Genomic DNA, 15,724 nt, shown 5'->3' with positions numbered 1-15,724 from the left:
GTTTCCTGTTTGTGCTCCAGATTGGGGTGTTTGTGTGTGTTGGCCCTGTCCTGGTTTTGTTCCTGCCTTGCGCTCTATGCTGGCTGGGAGAGGCTCCAGCAGACCACCACGAACCTGCTCAGGACTATGTTAGAAAATGACTGACTAATACAACCATGAGAATGTCTTCTTCAGTTGTGAGCTGACTTAAGAATGGTGCATGTTCAGCTTTTGAGGACTTCTGGCAGGAAGAGGTGGATCCAGGTGGGCAAACTCTGGAAGTGATGTCAGTAGTGGTATAATTGTCAATCTTGTGGTGGGTAAAGAAAATACATTAATGCCAACCCCTGGAGCTTAGGGATAGTACCATCTCCAGAGCCTTTAAGTGGTCCCCTATGTGCATGTGAGTGACACATTCTTCATGTAATATGCATTGAAAATTATTATTCTCTGTGGCCCTCACTTGGAGCAACTGGCTTGAAGTTATTTTATTTTACATTGATAACCAATAAATCTTCCATTCAAAGTAAACAGTAAACTTATGAAAAGAGTACTTTCTTATATTGGTTGGAAAAATGTTTTGAGGTTTCCTGCTCTCCCAGGGGTCTAGTAGGGTTCTCTTTGGGTGGTTTGGTTTCCTCAGATATTCTTATAATGTGTTTATTAGTTGGTTACTTCTACCTGCCTTGCACCCTTGCAGTCCAAATAGGTTTTTTTGCCCTCAGACCCCTTTTTGTAATTTTAAAAAGGGGGTGGACAGTTGGATGAAATGGACTCTGTGATTGTGTATCCGGCAATGAACAATCATTATGGCCTCGTGCTCTCTTTGACGTGTGTGGTGGGCCCATTGATGATTCTAAGTTGGCCGTGTGGGTGAGTTTTAGTGGGCCCTGAAATGAACTGATGACCAGCACAGGGTTGGCCCCTGCCTTGCACAGTGCTGCTGTGGTAGGCTCCAGTCCCCCTGTAATGCTCATTCAGAATAAAAAGGCTTGAGAATGTTAGATCATTTTATCTCGTTGTTCATATTATGGCCTTCCCATTGTTTATATAATGAATTGTGGAAAACTAATGAATAATTTTTGAAATTAAAAATATTTGTAATGAAACTTGTGACGTTTACATTTTTATAGTATCATTTATCATCAGAATTGCTTCTATCAGAGAAGTATCTAATTCACTAAGGCAAGACAACCATGGAAAGCACGCCGGAAGGGGCGTGGATTCACTAAGCTGCCGACAAGTGAGACACCTATGGCGCACGCAGGAAGGAGCCATGCCCACCAACTCCAAGACCATTGGATACGACGACAACTCACAGAGCCACGCCCACCAACTCGGACGCGACGACACAGAAAAACCGGCGTCATTTATATTCTTCTGTCGTAGAGGTCGCATGCAGCTCCGACCCACGTTAACTGTTAATAGAAGCATGATTCTCGCGGAGGTGAATCGCCATATGCGGCGTGTAAAACTGTTTGCGAGCGGTATCCCATTGGATCCTTAAAACGTTCCTTTACAACTGAGGTTAAAACACAATGAAGTGAGCAGTCTTTAAAAAACGAGTTTTCGGTTACGACGCACGACCGCGTGCGCCATAGCAAACTGTTTTACACGCTACATACAGCAATTCGCATCCGCGACAAACATGCATCTTCTTAGATACTCCTGCACTTTGTACACACCCTCCTCCCACCCCCCTCCCACCGTGTTCGGGTGTCTTGGTGGATTATATATAGAAAGGCAGCCAAAACCGCACAGAGCAATGAAAAGTCTACGTGAGTCACAGGTGCATCTGGACTGTACAAAGACGACAACGAGTCGAGTGACGAGTTGGAGGTGGGCAGATGAGCAGGCAGTGTATACTGAACGAGAAATCAGCAGACTGGCATGACGGAGGGAGCGGAGTGGATGTCCTTCTCTTCTCCTCTCCTCCCATTCCACCCTGAGCGCCGCACGGACGATTGTGTGTTGGTTCGTTCCGTGCATTGGTTAAAACCCAATGAAGGAAGCAGTCTTTAAAAACCAATAAGCCCTGTGCCTCTGTTTCATTACCATCTCACCTGCTTCACCAATGCAGGCCCCGCAACAGGCGATCAACCGGGTAACCAAAGTCTTTGGGTTCAGGGGGGAGTATGGTTACAAAGCTGAAACTTAAAGGAATTGACAGAAGAGCACCACCAGGTGTGGAGCCTTTCGCTTCATTTGACTCAATGCAGGAAACCTCACCCGGCCCGGACACGGACAGGATTGACAGATTGATAGCTCTTTCTCGATTCTGTGGGTGGTGGTGCATGGCAGTTCTTAGTTGGTGGAGCAATTTGGCTGGTTATTTACGAAAACGAACGAGACTCCCGCCTGCTAAATAGTTACACGACCCAACAGCGGTCGGCGTCCAAATTCTTAGAGAGACAAGTGGCTTTCAGCCACGTGAGATTGAGCATTAACAGGTCTGTGATGCACTTGTATGTCCGGTACTGCACGCGCTACACTGAATGGATCAACGTGTGTCTACCCGGCACGGGGAGGCGTGGGTAAGCCGTTGAACCCCATTCATGATGGAGACCGTGGCTTCCAATTGTTCCCCACGAACGAGAAATTCCCAGTATGTGCGGGTCATACGCTCGTACTGATCACGTCCCTGCCCTTTGTAAAGCCCCCCATGGGCGGGTGACTTGGTGGATTATATATAAAAAAAAAGCAGCCAGAACCGCAAAGAACAATGAAAAATCAACGTGGAAACCGACTGAGGCGGTGTTTGGAAAATTAACAGTCAACGTGACTCACAGGTGCGTGTGGACTGTACACAGACGAAAGCGACTCAGGTAGGGAGTTGGGGGCGGGCACATAAGCGGGCAGTGCGTACTGAACGAGCGCCGTTCAACCCCGTCCTTCGCTTTGGAAGGAGAAATCGCGACGGTGCTCCTCCGGTTTTCAGTCACGGACAATTGTATGTTGGTTCGTAGCGTGCATTGTTGCAATGTTACTTTTCTTGGTGGTTTATTAAATAACGGATTTTTCAAATGTTTATTTTTTCCTCTGTGCTTAAAAATCATTTAAAAAGCGGCCTGATTATGAGGCGTATGCTACGCCGCAGGTTGGCTAGTACATTTATAATTTTTTCTCTGAATCACTTATGTACTTGAAACTGGTAAATATTAATATGTATGGAAATGGATATACAAACTAAAAACAGAAGACTAAAGATAACTAAAGTAAATGATTTGTCCATTTTGTAGGCTTTGGTGGCAGAGCTGAACATGCATGCATCTCAAACAGATGATTACAAACGCGAAATTGAGAAGCTTGACAAAGAACTACAAACAGTTAAGAAGAAGTACATAACTCAGAAGCGGAAAGAACAGAGGAGCAAGTAAGAGATACTTCTATTTTGTACACTGAAATTAATTTTACAGTTTTTATAGGTGTCATTTTATTGCATGTTAATCATGGCTGGTTAAAAATAAAAGTGACAGAATCTCCAAAAGGCCTAGTATCCTCTTGATGTCATGCTCTACTTCGTTTTGTTTAGCCTGGCCCTTCTCGTACAACCACTCCCTGTTTGGTCACAATGTCATGTAACAACAAGAGAGCTATTAATAGAATTCATCGCCATCTGTCACCGACCCAGGATACCCTCTACCCTTCACTCCACCAGGCATCACACCTGTGAAGCTGGAGCATGAGGGGCTAGTCTCTCTGGGTAACACTTTAAAAGGCACTTAGTGTTACTCAACAAGGTTTTAACAAAGGCTTTGTCTTTTCTTAGTAAGACCTTCAAAGCACCGATAAAGTGGTTATTCGTCTCTTTTTTCAATGAAGTATATTAAATGCGAGTTACGGTATATCATAGTAAAAGAGCTTGTCAATACAAGGCTTAGCATTAATTAAGATTTAGCATGCCTCAAAATAAATTGTGGATTGTTGAGAAAAAGTTTGACTCTCACTTAACCTCCTTAGCATTATGTTTACCACTGGGAAAAAAGAGCCAAAAACGTTGATTTTTTTTTCTTTTTTTAAACAAGATAAAATATTATTACAGTACACAGAAACATGCAAATATAAAAATGTCAACATAAATACATTAGGAAAGGCATGTCTGGTGACTACTGCTGAACTGATACAGAGTTACTGCACATCCTTCTTGTGATATGTTTTGAGACAGATAGGCCAGCATTGCAATTTGGACATTAGAAGCATGTTTCTTTGCTCTTCTTTCTTATAATATTCTTTTCTTTTGCTTGTACACGAGAGGGCAGAATGACAGTGCCTGATCCACAAATTGTGTTATTGACCAAATATCACCCCTGGATGGAGCGACAATATCTGGGAGAGACTGTGGGCTCTTCTCATCTGTAGACTCTGTTCCACCTTTCATTTGTATATCTATAAAACATTTAACTATATCTTGAAGTGAATTAAAGATATCTTAATTAGATATGCATTTAAAGAAATCTTTAAATCATTTTCAGATCTTCTCAAATGTTTAAAAGATCTCTAAATGACTTTAAATATTTACAAATATCTTTAAGTCGGTGGTCTCAAACTCCACTCCTGGAGGGCCGCAGTGTCTGCAGCTTTTCATTCTAACCCTTTTCTTAATTAGTGACCTGTTTTTGCTACTAATGAACTCCTTTTCCTTTCACTTAGATAGATACTTTATTAATCCCAAGGAGAAGTTCACATAATCCAGCAGCAGTATACTGATACAAAAAACAATATTAAATTAAACAGTAATAAAAATGCATGTAAAAGCAGACAATAACTTTGAGTAATGTTAGCATTTACTCCCCCGGGTGGAATTGAAGAGTCGCATAGTGTGGGGGAGGAACGATCTCCTCAGTCTGTCAGTGGAACAGGACAGTGACAAAAGTCTGTCACTGAAGCTACTCCTCTGCCTGGAGATGACACTGTTCAGTGGATGCAATGGATTCTCCATGATTGACAGGAGTTTGCTTAATGCCCGTCGCTCTGCCACAGATGTTAAACTGTCCAACTTTACTCCTACAATAGAGCCTGCCTTCTTAACAAGTTTGTCCGGGCGTGATTTTGATGGACTTGTTTTTTAAGATTTGTTCCCTTCAATTTCTCCATTGTTCTTCTGAAGTGCTTCATTTCTTTCTTAAATAGCACCCAAACAGAAATGAAATGTGAAGTGAAGGAGCCAACAGAAGACCAACTAAGTCTGGGCCTCAAACTCCAACCAAATTCAATCTAACCAGTTACTTAATTAGGCTCTGATTCTTGTTGTTAATTAAACCCATTCTTTAATTCAATGGCTTATTGCTGCTCTCATTGTGCAATAGCAGACATTTCTGAAATTGTTGATTTTCTCTTTACCAAGAGCTCTGTTCAAATGTTTTGGGGACCTAAGCAGATCAACATTCCTACTGAACCTGCTCGTTCCTCTTATCAAAACTGTCAACTTTAAATTCTCATTTGTATTTAAGTTACTTTATATCAACTATTACTGACACATCAAATAAGACATGAAATGAACCCTTAATATTTCATAATATTAAGTATTGAAAATATGTATATCACTGCAAATAATCTAAGGTATCTGGTGAGAAAAAAACAAAAAAACTATACAGAATTTAATCAACTTTAAACTTCAAATTCAAATTAAATTTCCAATTCTAATTCTTGCAGATGTTTTCAATGCCAATTACTTGAAGTGAAGAAGTGACCTCAGTCCTACTGTTAAAACATTTAAATAACTAATCATAGTTATGTATTAGTTTGATTATTATTTTATTGCATATTATTGTAATAATGATTTATTAGATTGTTAATACAAAAGGTTTCAGCAATTATTAACTATGATATAATTATAGAGTTCAAAACTTTTACCAAAATTCTTAATAAATTTTAAATAAACACATTTTAAATTAATGCGGGGGTCTTGGTTAACGTCTAATATATATTAATAGCCTTAAAGAAATTTGTTACAGTTTGTAATCAACCCAAGAATTAGAATTTTAATCAAATCCCTTTTCAGTAGCAGTACATCTTTAAGTGTAACGATCAGTTAAAATAAGGTGGAAAAGACGGAGAAACATCTGCAATTAGTAAGTCAAAGAGGCAGTAATGACCTTAAATGTTATGTAGAGGGATGTTATCTCTCAGATCCAAAGTTCTGGGTTGAAGTCCCATAAAATCCTGGGGCCTGATGCATAACGGCGTGCATAGTATTCACAGTAAAACATGTTGTATGGACAAAAGCGGAAATGTGCGTACGTACAAAAAAATCCAGACGCATAAATCTGTGCATACGCCAACTTCAATGTTCTTCCGCTCCATAAATCCCTGTCAGCATGAAAAGTAACGTCCATGCACGCACCTGTGGTCCCACCCCGACTCCTCCCAGAATAACACCTATTTGAATATGCAAATCAATATAAATAGCCCCTTATGTTTTGCTTTCTGTGAAAAGACAATGGCAAAACCACAGGAGAAAGAAGAATTTCAGCGAATACCAAGTAGAGGCAACGAAAAACGTACTACTTGTTGATTTAAACAGTTATATAAACAAAAAAGGAAGCTGATCAAGTGACATAGTGGTGGAGAAAATTTAAAAGTTCAAGTTCAGAAAGTCACACAGTGTCTGAAATAAATAATAAGTTGTCACATATCAAAATCGCCATGAAAAGGCGAGTCGTAGCCCACTGTCTGAGTGTCATATGAAAGAGTAGTAAGGTACAGAGAAAAGAAAAAAAAACTGGGACACTGTGAAAAAAAGATTGAAATTTCCACCTTAATCATGTAGTTTATTTTGTCATTAAAGTAGATCATAAACTTCATCTTAAAATCATTTAATTTAATAGTTTCTCAAATCCCATCGTAACTAAAGTGGCATGTTGAATGCTTTGTATTCTATGTGTTCTTCTATGTACTCTTTTGTGTGTGAATTACTATGTGCTTCTTAAATAGGCGTTCTCTTATGCTGACAGGACACAGAATACATTACATTCATGATGGTACAGCAATCTGAACAATTTAAATACTAAGATTTATAAATGGGGGCGGCACGGTGGCGCAGTGGTAGCGCTGCTGCCTCGCAGTTAGGAGTCCAGGGTTCGCTTCCCGGGTCCTCCCTGCGTGGAGTTTGCATGTTCTCCCCGTGTCTGCGTGGGTTTCCTCCGGGCACTCCGGTTTCCTCCCACAATCCAAAGACATGCAGGTTAGGTGGATTGGCGATTCTAAATTGGCCCTAGTGTGTGCTTGGTGTGTGGGTGTGTTTGTGAGTGTCCTGCGGTGGGTTGGCACCCTGCCCAGGATTGGTTCCTGCCTTGTGCCCTGTGTTGGCTGGGATTGGCTCCAGCAGACCCCCGTGACCCTGTATTCGGATTCAGTGGGTTAGAAGATGGATGGATGGATTTATAAATGATATTTTCATGATGATAGAAATTAAAGCATGTATAAAACATTGAAGCACGTTGGTTCAGTGGTAGCGATGAGCTGGTGCATCTTCCAGAGATTGTTCCTGCCTCCCGTAAGATGCTTGCTGCAATCTATGTGACCCTCGATGAAATAATTTATTGCAGCAGTATGGTAATAACCCCCAATTCCTGTCCTTCCTTTTCTTTTGACAAGTAACCAATCGCCACACAATCAGCTCTTTAACACTACATTTACCAATGCTTGCGAGAAAACTCATAAATCAAGCCCACCTTAAATCCATTCACATGTCTCCATTCAGCGTCGATGTGTCGATAATCCTAAACAGCAAGCAGCCTGCTATACCACCCCCCCCCCACCGCTGGAGAAACTGCAAAAACCCCTCCCAAATGAAGCCTTGTTTATCAGTGAGTCAGGTACCTACGCTAAACAAATATATTGTTATTCGGAACACATGTATTTCACATGTGTTCCGTGTCCACAAAGATCTGTGTAAGTGTAGGATGACAGAAATGTTGAACACATACCTAAAAGACAAACGTTTTACATGTTTTAGTACTAACGCCAAAATGTAGACATGAAGTATATAATGTGTGAAGACTGAAGTCCAAATATCAAATAAGCACTTTCACAAAGGATACAAGTTTAACAGAACAAATACGCTTTGTTTCCCCCTAGACTATAACCGAAGAAAAAGAAATCAGGTTAGTGTTGCTTGTTGTCCTGACTCCTTGGGCAGTACAGCGGTTACAGCTGCTGACTCCAATTCAGAAGGTTCTGGGTTTGAGTCTTATCGTTTCCCAAAATAAATGTTTCGAGTAGCGAGCTGTTCTTATTGTTACTATTATACAATAACAGCATACATTTGATTTGAGTCTGTAACCGACGGTTTAAATGTATTTTTCTTGTAAAAGTTAGCGGTTTTTTTATTCAGTTTTATTCTCTCAGTCGCGTTCATGTTCGCCCTGATCTGACATGGCTGTTTTCAAATAAAGACGCGCTCTAACAGAGGTGTACTGTTTCTTTCAAGGACAGGTGATCGTCAGGATGACACTGGACTTTGTTCTTTATCCAAACGGTGCCATCTCTCGCCTTTATGCCTGGTGCAGCTGCGTTGTTCTTATATGTGAGTAGATGTTTCTCGCGGGGAGGGCTTCTGTTCTCTTTCTATGATCTGAGTACACCTCTGTTGTAGCGCGTCTTTATTTGAAAACAGCAGTGTCAGATTGGGGTGAACATGAACGTGACTGAGAGAATAAAACTGAATAAAAAAACGCTAACTTTGACAAGCACTATAAATTTACAGTGGCTGTTACAGATGCAAATCAAATGTATGTTTTTATTGTATAATCTATACTAACAAAAGGCAAAGCCCTCACTGACTGACTCACTCACTGATTGACTGACTCATCATTAATTCTCCAACTTCCTGTGTAGGTAGAAGGCTGAAATTTGGCAGGCTCATTCCTTACAGCTTACTTACAAAAGTTAAGCAGGTTTCATTTCGAAATTCTACGCGTAACGGTCATAACTGAATCCTACTTGCGTACATATATATGGCCACATCCAGCAGCTCGGTCGCCGTGTGAGGCGGAGTTGCGTCACCCACCACCATGCCTCCTACATAGTTGGCTGCCTGCCTATATTGCGTCCTCCTTACCCATGCCTCCCACATAACTGAGTGCCTGCCCATTTAAGGCCAACCGTCACCAGCAATTCAATAAACATGCTGCCGCTACGAGGCATTTGTGTCATGCCTAAGACGAATACATATTTTCTCGAGATACAAGTTTAGTGAGAAGACGCAAGGTATAAAAGAGACTTTTGATCACTTTGTAACGGAGTTAAAATTGCTGATGAAGGATTGTGCTTATGCAAATGAAGATGAGATGGTCAGGGATAGAATAGTGTTTGGCACAAACTCAGCAAAAGTGCGAGAGAAACTTTTAAGTGGCGGGTCTGAGCTAACATTAAATAAAGCCATGGACATCGCAAGATTGCACAAGATAGCAAACCTTCGATGCATGTACTCCGAGCAGCTCATGTGAACTGACTGTGAACACAGTATGCAGACAACAAGCAAAAGCTCCAAAGAGCGCTGAACAAAAAACGCATTACACAATTGAGAAGACGGCAAAATAATATGAAGAGATTTCAGTGCTGGATCTGAGCTAACTTTAAATAAAGCCATGGACATCGCAAGATCGCATGAGATAGCAAACCTTCGATGCATGTACTCCGAGCAGCTCATGTGAACTGACTGTGAACACAGTATGCAGACAACAAGCAAGAGCTCCAAAGAGCGCTGAACAAAAAACGCATTACACAATTGAGAAGATTATGAAGCGAGTGATGCATACAAGCATATCCATAAGTGCAGCTACTGCAGAAACAAAGCACACGGTGGAATAAGTCAATGTCTAGCTAAAGGAAGACAGTGCAAACGAAGATGAGATGGTCAGGGATAGAATAGTGTTTGGCACAAACTCAGCAAAAGTGCGAGAGAAACTTAAGTGCCGGGTCTGAGCTAACATTAAACAAACCCGTGGACATCGCAAGATCCCACGAGATAGCACAACCACGGCTGAGAACCTTCGATGCATGTACTCAGAGCGACTCACGTGAACTGACTGTGAACACAGTACGCACACAAAAAGCAAGAGCTCCAAAGAGCTCTGAGCAAAAAACGCATTAGACAATTGAGAAGGCAGCAAAACAATATGAAGCATGTGACGCATACAAGTATATTCAGAAGTTCAGCTACTGCAGAAACAAAGCACACAATGAAAAAAGTCAATGTCCAGCTAAAGGAAGACAATGTAAAAAATGTGGTAAATTGCACCACTTCGCTAAAGTTTGCAGGACTGGGAAAGGTAAACCCGTGCATGCAGTGTGTGATGTCTCAGATAAAGAGGAAGACGAGCTGTTTATTGATGCAGTAAGAAAGGAACAACCCTCTGAAGCTGAACAAGCCTTTGTAGACGTATCAATAGGAAAGCAAGGTGTAAAGCTTAAGTTTAAATTAAGTTCATAGACACGCTGCTGGTAAATATTCGCAGGAAATCCACAACTTAATACCGGGAATGCCTGTTAAACATCTTAGATTCATGAGTACCGATTTGGGTAGTGAACACTTCGATGAATGAAACCTGCTATCTTTACAGCGGTTGACAAACACGGAATGTAACTTGAACACAACACATCCTCCAAATACGAACCTGATTAAAAAAAATAATGATAATCAAATCCTTGATGACAGCAACACTCATAACAGTCACAAAACAATTACATTCACAATCATGTTATGTTATTTTTAAAATGTTTCCTTTTCTTTTTCATAATTTCTTTAACACACTACTTCTCTGCTGCAAAGCGCGAGTATTTTGCTAGTATTAACAATAATAGCAGCTCTCTACTCAAAACGGTAAACTTAAGAAGCTGCCAGCATCAAACCCAGAAGCTCTTGGTTGGGAGTCAGCAGTTCTTAGCATTGCAATAAAAACGCACTTGTTTTGTTATACTTCTACTTTTTGTGAAAGTGTTTATTTGGTATTTGGACTCCAGGCTTCACAACCTTATACACATATCGTAAAGACAGTCCTTTGTTGTGTGTGGGAACTGTTGACATTTGAATCTGATGATTGTATATAGCGCAGGACTGACCTCTCTATACTATTCGGTCCTCTGCATCTCCTGGAGTTCAAAAGAAATACCAACATGCAGCAACAAGATCACAAAAAAAAAAACTAAACACGGTCACTAACTACAACTGCATGAAGGTATGCAAATGAATATAATGTTGCATTAGTGCAACAACGTTTTCCGAAATGTACAATACAGGTCATAAAATAAATTATTCCAAATGTCATATATACCTAAGTCTCTCTTTTTTTGTCAGTGCAGCTTTGACATCATGGATCAGAAGGTGCATACTAATTCAGCGTGAGCAGGAGCACTCAAGAATAAAACTGAATAAAAAAAAAAAAATCACATCCACAGTCATTCTCAGTCACGCACAACACTCACATCCACATCCACAGTTTTCCCAGTCTCGTTCGTGCACAAGATCTGACACTGTTTTCAAATAAAGAGGGGGTGTAACAAAACAAGTTTGTAGCACGTCTTTATTTGAAAATGGCATCAGATCGGAAGGGGTGTGTGTGTGTGTGGAAGCTTGAACATGAATCAGACAATAAAACTGGGGGGCTACGCTGAATAAGCTCCAGTTTTATTCTCTCAATGATGATCACGCTCTAAAACCCCCCTCCCCTGCCTCTCCTGATCTGACTCTAAGTAACAGCACCAGTGTAAATTCACACCCGATCTGACGCTGTTCGTTTTCAAATAATAACAATAATGTTTTCGGAGTAATTTTATACCCAATGTCCCATATATTTGTCTTTCTTTTTTTTCTCCGTGCTGCTTCAACATCATGCACCAGAAGTTGTGAGCTTATTCAGTGCAGCAGGAACACTCAATAAAACTGAATAAAAAAAATAAAGTGACGGTGAGATACGAAGAAGGTAGATTCACCAGCGTTTGTGTGTCAGCTTTTATCCCTCCAGATCAGAGAATGTCCAGTTTGATCTGGCTCGTACATACAAAGGACGGTGCATGTGCCCAAAACATTAACATTTATATGTTACTTACATAAAAGCCAGATCGAATGTTATTTACCCATTTACCTTTATTTATTTACTTACTTCCTATAGTCACAAGTAGAGTGCAGAGCTTCCCATGTACATATACAAAGTACAGCGATGGCAAAAGTGCATTTATGATCCGATGTAGAACCGTCGTCATGATTTGAGTTTACCTCTGTTATAGCGCGTCTATGTGAAAACAGCAGTGTCAAATGCGGGTGGGTGTGGGGGGGCGAGTTGGGATCGTGAACGCAGCTGAGAGAATAAAACAGAATTAAAAAAAAAACAAAGCTAACCTTTACAAGTTACAAACTCTAATCAAATGTATGTTTTTATTAAGATCCGAGCAGCTCACTTCTCAAAATGTACTCATCCAGGATCGAACCCGTGAAGCTTTGATTACCAGTCAACAGTGATACCGTTTTGCCACTGAAGCTGTCGTAGCAACTGTATGTCAATGTCGCACTGTAATGCGGGTTGTTTGTCTGCAGTTATATTTTTGAATAGAAGCGCATTTGTTCTGTTATATTTGTACCTTTTGTGAAAGTGTTTCTTTGATATTTGGAATTCAGGCTTCACACATTACACTTCATGTCTACATTTTGTCAATTATTACTAAAACATGAAAAAGTTTGTGTTTTAACAATGTGTTTACTGTGCATAGATCGTTGTAAATACGGAACACACATGAAATGCAAGTGTTCCAAATAACGATATAGTATTTATAAAAGGTGGCATTTTGCTTGACTTCTCACTCTATACAACTCTAAGCAACTGACACGCAGGTAAGCAGATTTGAGCTGAGAAAACTGTGTGGGGTGGGGGATGTGATAGCAGACTGCTTGCTGTTTGCTGCTTATCAACACATTCAAAGGACAAAAGATGCTGACAGAGAGGTGTGAAGCGTTTTAAGGTGGGAATCTGGTAATTCTAGTGTTAATAAATGTCAAGCCATCTGTAAGCTTAGAACACAGATTCTTCAATATTTTTAAGGAAAATTGAAATATTTTTGTAGTACATGTCTAATTATTCCATCCATCTATCCATCCTGGGTCACGCCAATCCCAGCAAGCATACAGCGTGAGGCAGGAACAATCCCTGAATGGGGTGCCAGCTCATTGCTGACGCTGCGCCATTGAGTCCTTGTATATTTAATCATTAACAGCATACATTATTTAAATGAAGTTTAAAATGTATTTGTATAATGTAATATATATAATTTACTGCATTTCATCTTTAAAATGACATCAAGAGCTCCATGAAGATAACGCCTGTAAACCTGAAACGACTTAGAAGCCAGTTGTCATTATTTTTAAATACGTGCTCTCAATTGAATTCCTTTATTGTTATTGTATGGTACAATGAGATTTACTATGCAAATCCTCCATAAACTTATTCTCCTATAAAATGGTAAAATAATAACAATAAAAATAATAATAGGATAAAAACTGTGAAAAATATACAATATGAAAGCATAAGTGGCTCAGGTTGTGCAATATTACAAACTGTAATGCAAGTTTACAATGAGGCAATTGTACTTACCGGGAGCACTTGATGGACTGACTGAGTGTGTTTAGAGCTCTTGGGATGAAACTGTTTCTGAACCGTTAGGTCTGTACAGGAAAAGCTCTGAAGCATTTACTGAATGGGAGCTGTTCAAATAGACTGTGCGCATGGCTGACCAGGTGTGTGCTAGACGTTGTAACCCGATAATTCTCCCCGCTCTTGACACAATCTGTGGTAGAGCAATCTGATCAGCTGCTGTACAGTTGTGATTCCACACTCAGATACACTGGGTTAAATACTCTGCGTGGTGCACTGACAGTGACAACGCTATAGCAGCTATAATATTTGGAATAGTTTACCCATTTTGTGCACCATTATATGGTTATGGGTTGATTACAATCACATGCCTTAAACTAATAAATGATATGCGGTTAATTTCAGTGTATTTGATAAATCCACATCAGGGATGTGAATCTAAAAAAGAAAGGGAAACCACACAGGAACAGTATTACTGCTTTGGCACTGGGTGCTGCCAGTTTGCACGCTAGGGATTGACCTGTCGTTAAAAAGTGCATGGCTTTACGGCAAGTTTAGTTTTTATACATCACAATGTGAGCTTGGAAACGGGCTTACGCAACATTTTTGTGTGCACGCACCATTTATACAGTATACTGTATGGTCATTCTTTTTGAAAATTCCTGTTTTTATCACACATCCCCAAAGACACAAACTTTAAGGAGACTGATGATTTGAAATTAGCCCTGTGTAGGTGTGTGCATGAACAAGCCCTGCCATGGACTGTTGCCACATCCAGAGTTGGCTCCTGCCTCATTCCTTATCCTGGTACCATTTGACCCTGACTTGGATGAAGTGGTTATAAGTGCTATATGTTATATTATGTTGTGTCATTCAGTGCTGATTATGGTTAACAGTATTTCAACTTCTGTCTGTTACTGCAGGGTGAAAAAGAATGAAGCGTCAGATACAGAACAGAGCTTACATACCGCCTTAACGGACAAAGAACTGTGTGCTGAATAAAAAATGTAAATTCAAAGGAGGCAGCAGTGCTACTATTAATGTTGTTAGTGAGCAGGTCTGAACCCCAGCCTCTCTCCCTGTGGAATTACTGTATAACTCTCTGACCTGACCCCAAAGCACACACCCTCCACTGTGCAATGTGCCCCTGTCTTCTTAACATCTTGCCTCATTTACTGAAGAATAACCAGGAAGCTGTTTACCTGGAAAATCACTTTACTCCCCTGTTAAGTAATGTCAATTGAACAGCACCATCATTAGAACAAGAAGCTGGCAGTTGTTGCATGGAGTTCAAATCACATAATGAACAATAAGTAAGTGTCCTCCAGGTAAAGTGGCTCACTTGAGCTGCTTGTATGTGCAATGATCACCTGGGAGTGAAGGTAGGGTGGGTGTTGTAGCATGAGTGTAAGTAGCTCTACCTGACATATTCTAAATGATTAAAAGGAAAAAGTAATTAAATAAATTATTTCATGTCTGTTTCACCACTAGTTCATAGCAAAATTGTACAGACTGTTGTCCTTTCCACCTGAGTAAGAGGATGCAGTGAAGTCCTACCTGGACAGAAGCACATTCACTCACTGAACAGATTATTAGGAGCACTATACTAGCACTAGGCCGGACCTCCTTTTGCTCTCAAAGCAGCCATAATTTTTCATGGCATGGATTTCACAAGATGCTGGAAACATTCCTTTGAATTTCTGGTCCATATTGACATGGATTGTTTCTCATAATTAAGCAGATTTGACAACTGAACATTTATGCTGCAAATGTCCCCATTCCAAAGATGTTCTATCAGATTTAGATCCAGCAACTGACTATAAAGGCCACTAAAGACCACCAAACACATTGTCATGTTCATGAAACCAGTTTGCGACATCTTTGGCTTTGTGATATGATGCATTATCATGCTGGAAGAAGCCATTAGGACGATGGGTAAATTGTGGAAATGAAGGGACACACAAGGTCAGCTACAATACTAAAATAGACATTCATGTGAGGATTGATTGGTATTAGTGGGCCCAAAGTTTGCCAAGAAAACATTTCCTACACCATTATACTACCAGCACCAGCCTGGGCTGTTCACAAACAGTTGGTGGGGTGCATAGATGCATGCGGTTGGCACCAAATTCTGATCTTTCTATCTGTGTGCCTCAGCA

At 40.4% G+C, this 15,724-nt stretch overlaps 1 protein-coding gene across 1 annotated transcript in view; it reads left to right on the top strand.

The window, feature by feature from the left end:
- The window catches only part of LOC120515649 (cilia- and flagella-associated protein 58-like), a 71,900-nt gene extending 57,333 nt beyond the window's left edge, over nt 1-14,567 (top strand). Inside the window, exons 13-14 of the mRNA XM_039736901.1 lie at nt 3,219-3,352; nt 14,489-14,567. Of these exons, the coding sequence (XP_039592835.1) occupies nt 3,219-3,352; nt 14,489-14,567 (213 nt within the window). The remainder of the gene's footprint in view (nt 1-3,218; nt 3,353-14,488) is intronic.
- Nucleotides 14,568-15,724: the final 1,157 nt, after the last annotated feature.

The sequence above is a fragment of the Polypterus senegalus genome, chromosome 1, assembly GCF_016835505.1.
Source record: "Polypterus senegalus isolate Bchr_013 chromosome 1, ASM1683550v1, whole genome shotgun sequence".
NCBI classification, from domain to species: Eukaryota; Metazoa; Chordata; class Cladistia; order Polypteriformes; family Polypteridae; genus Polypterus; species Polypterus senegalus.
The sequence above is the reverse complement of the archived record's forward strand: the minus strand, read 5'-3'. Positions and strand labels throughout refer to the sequence as shown.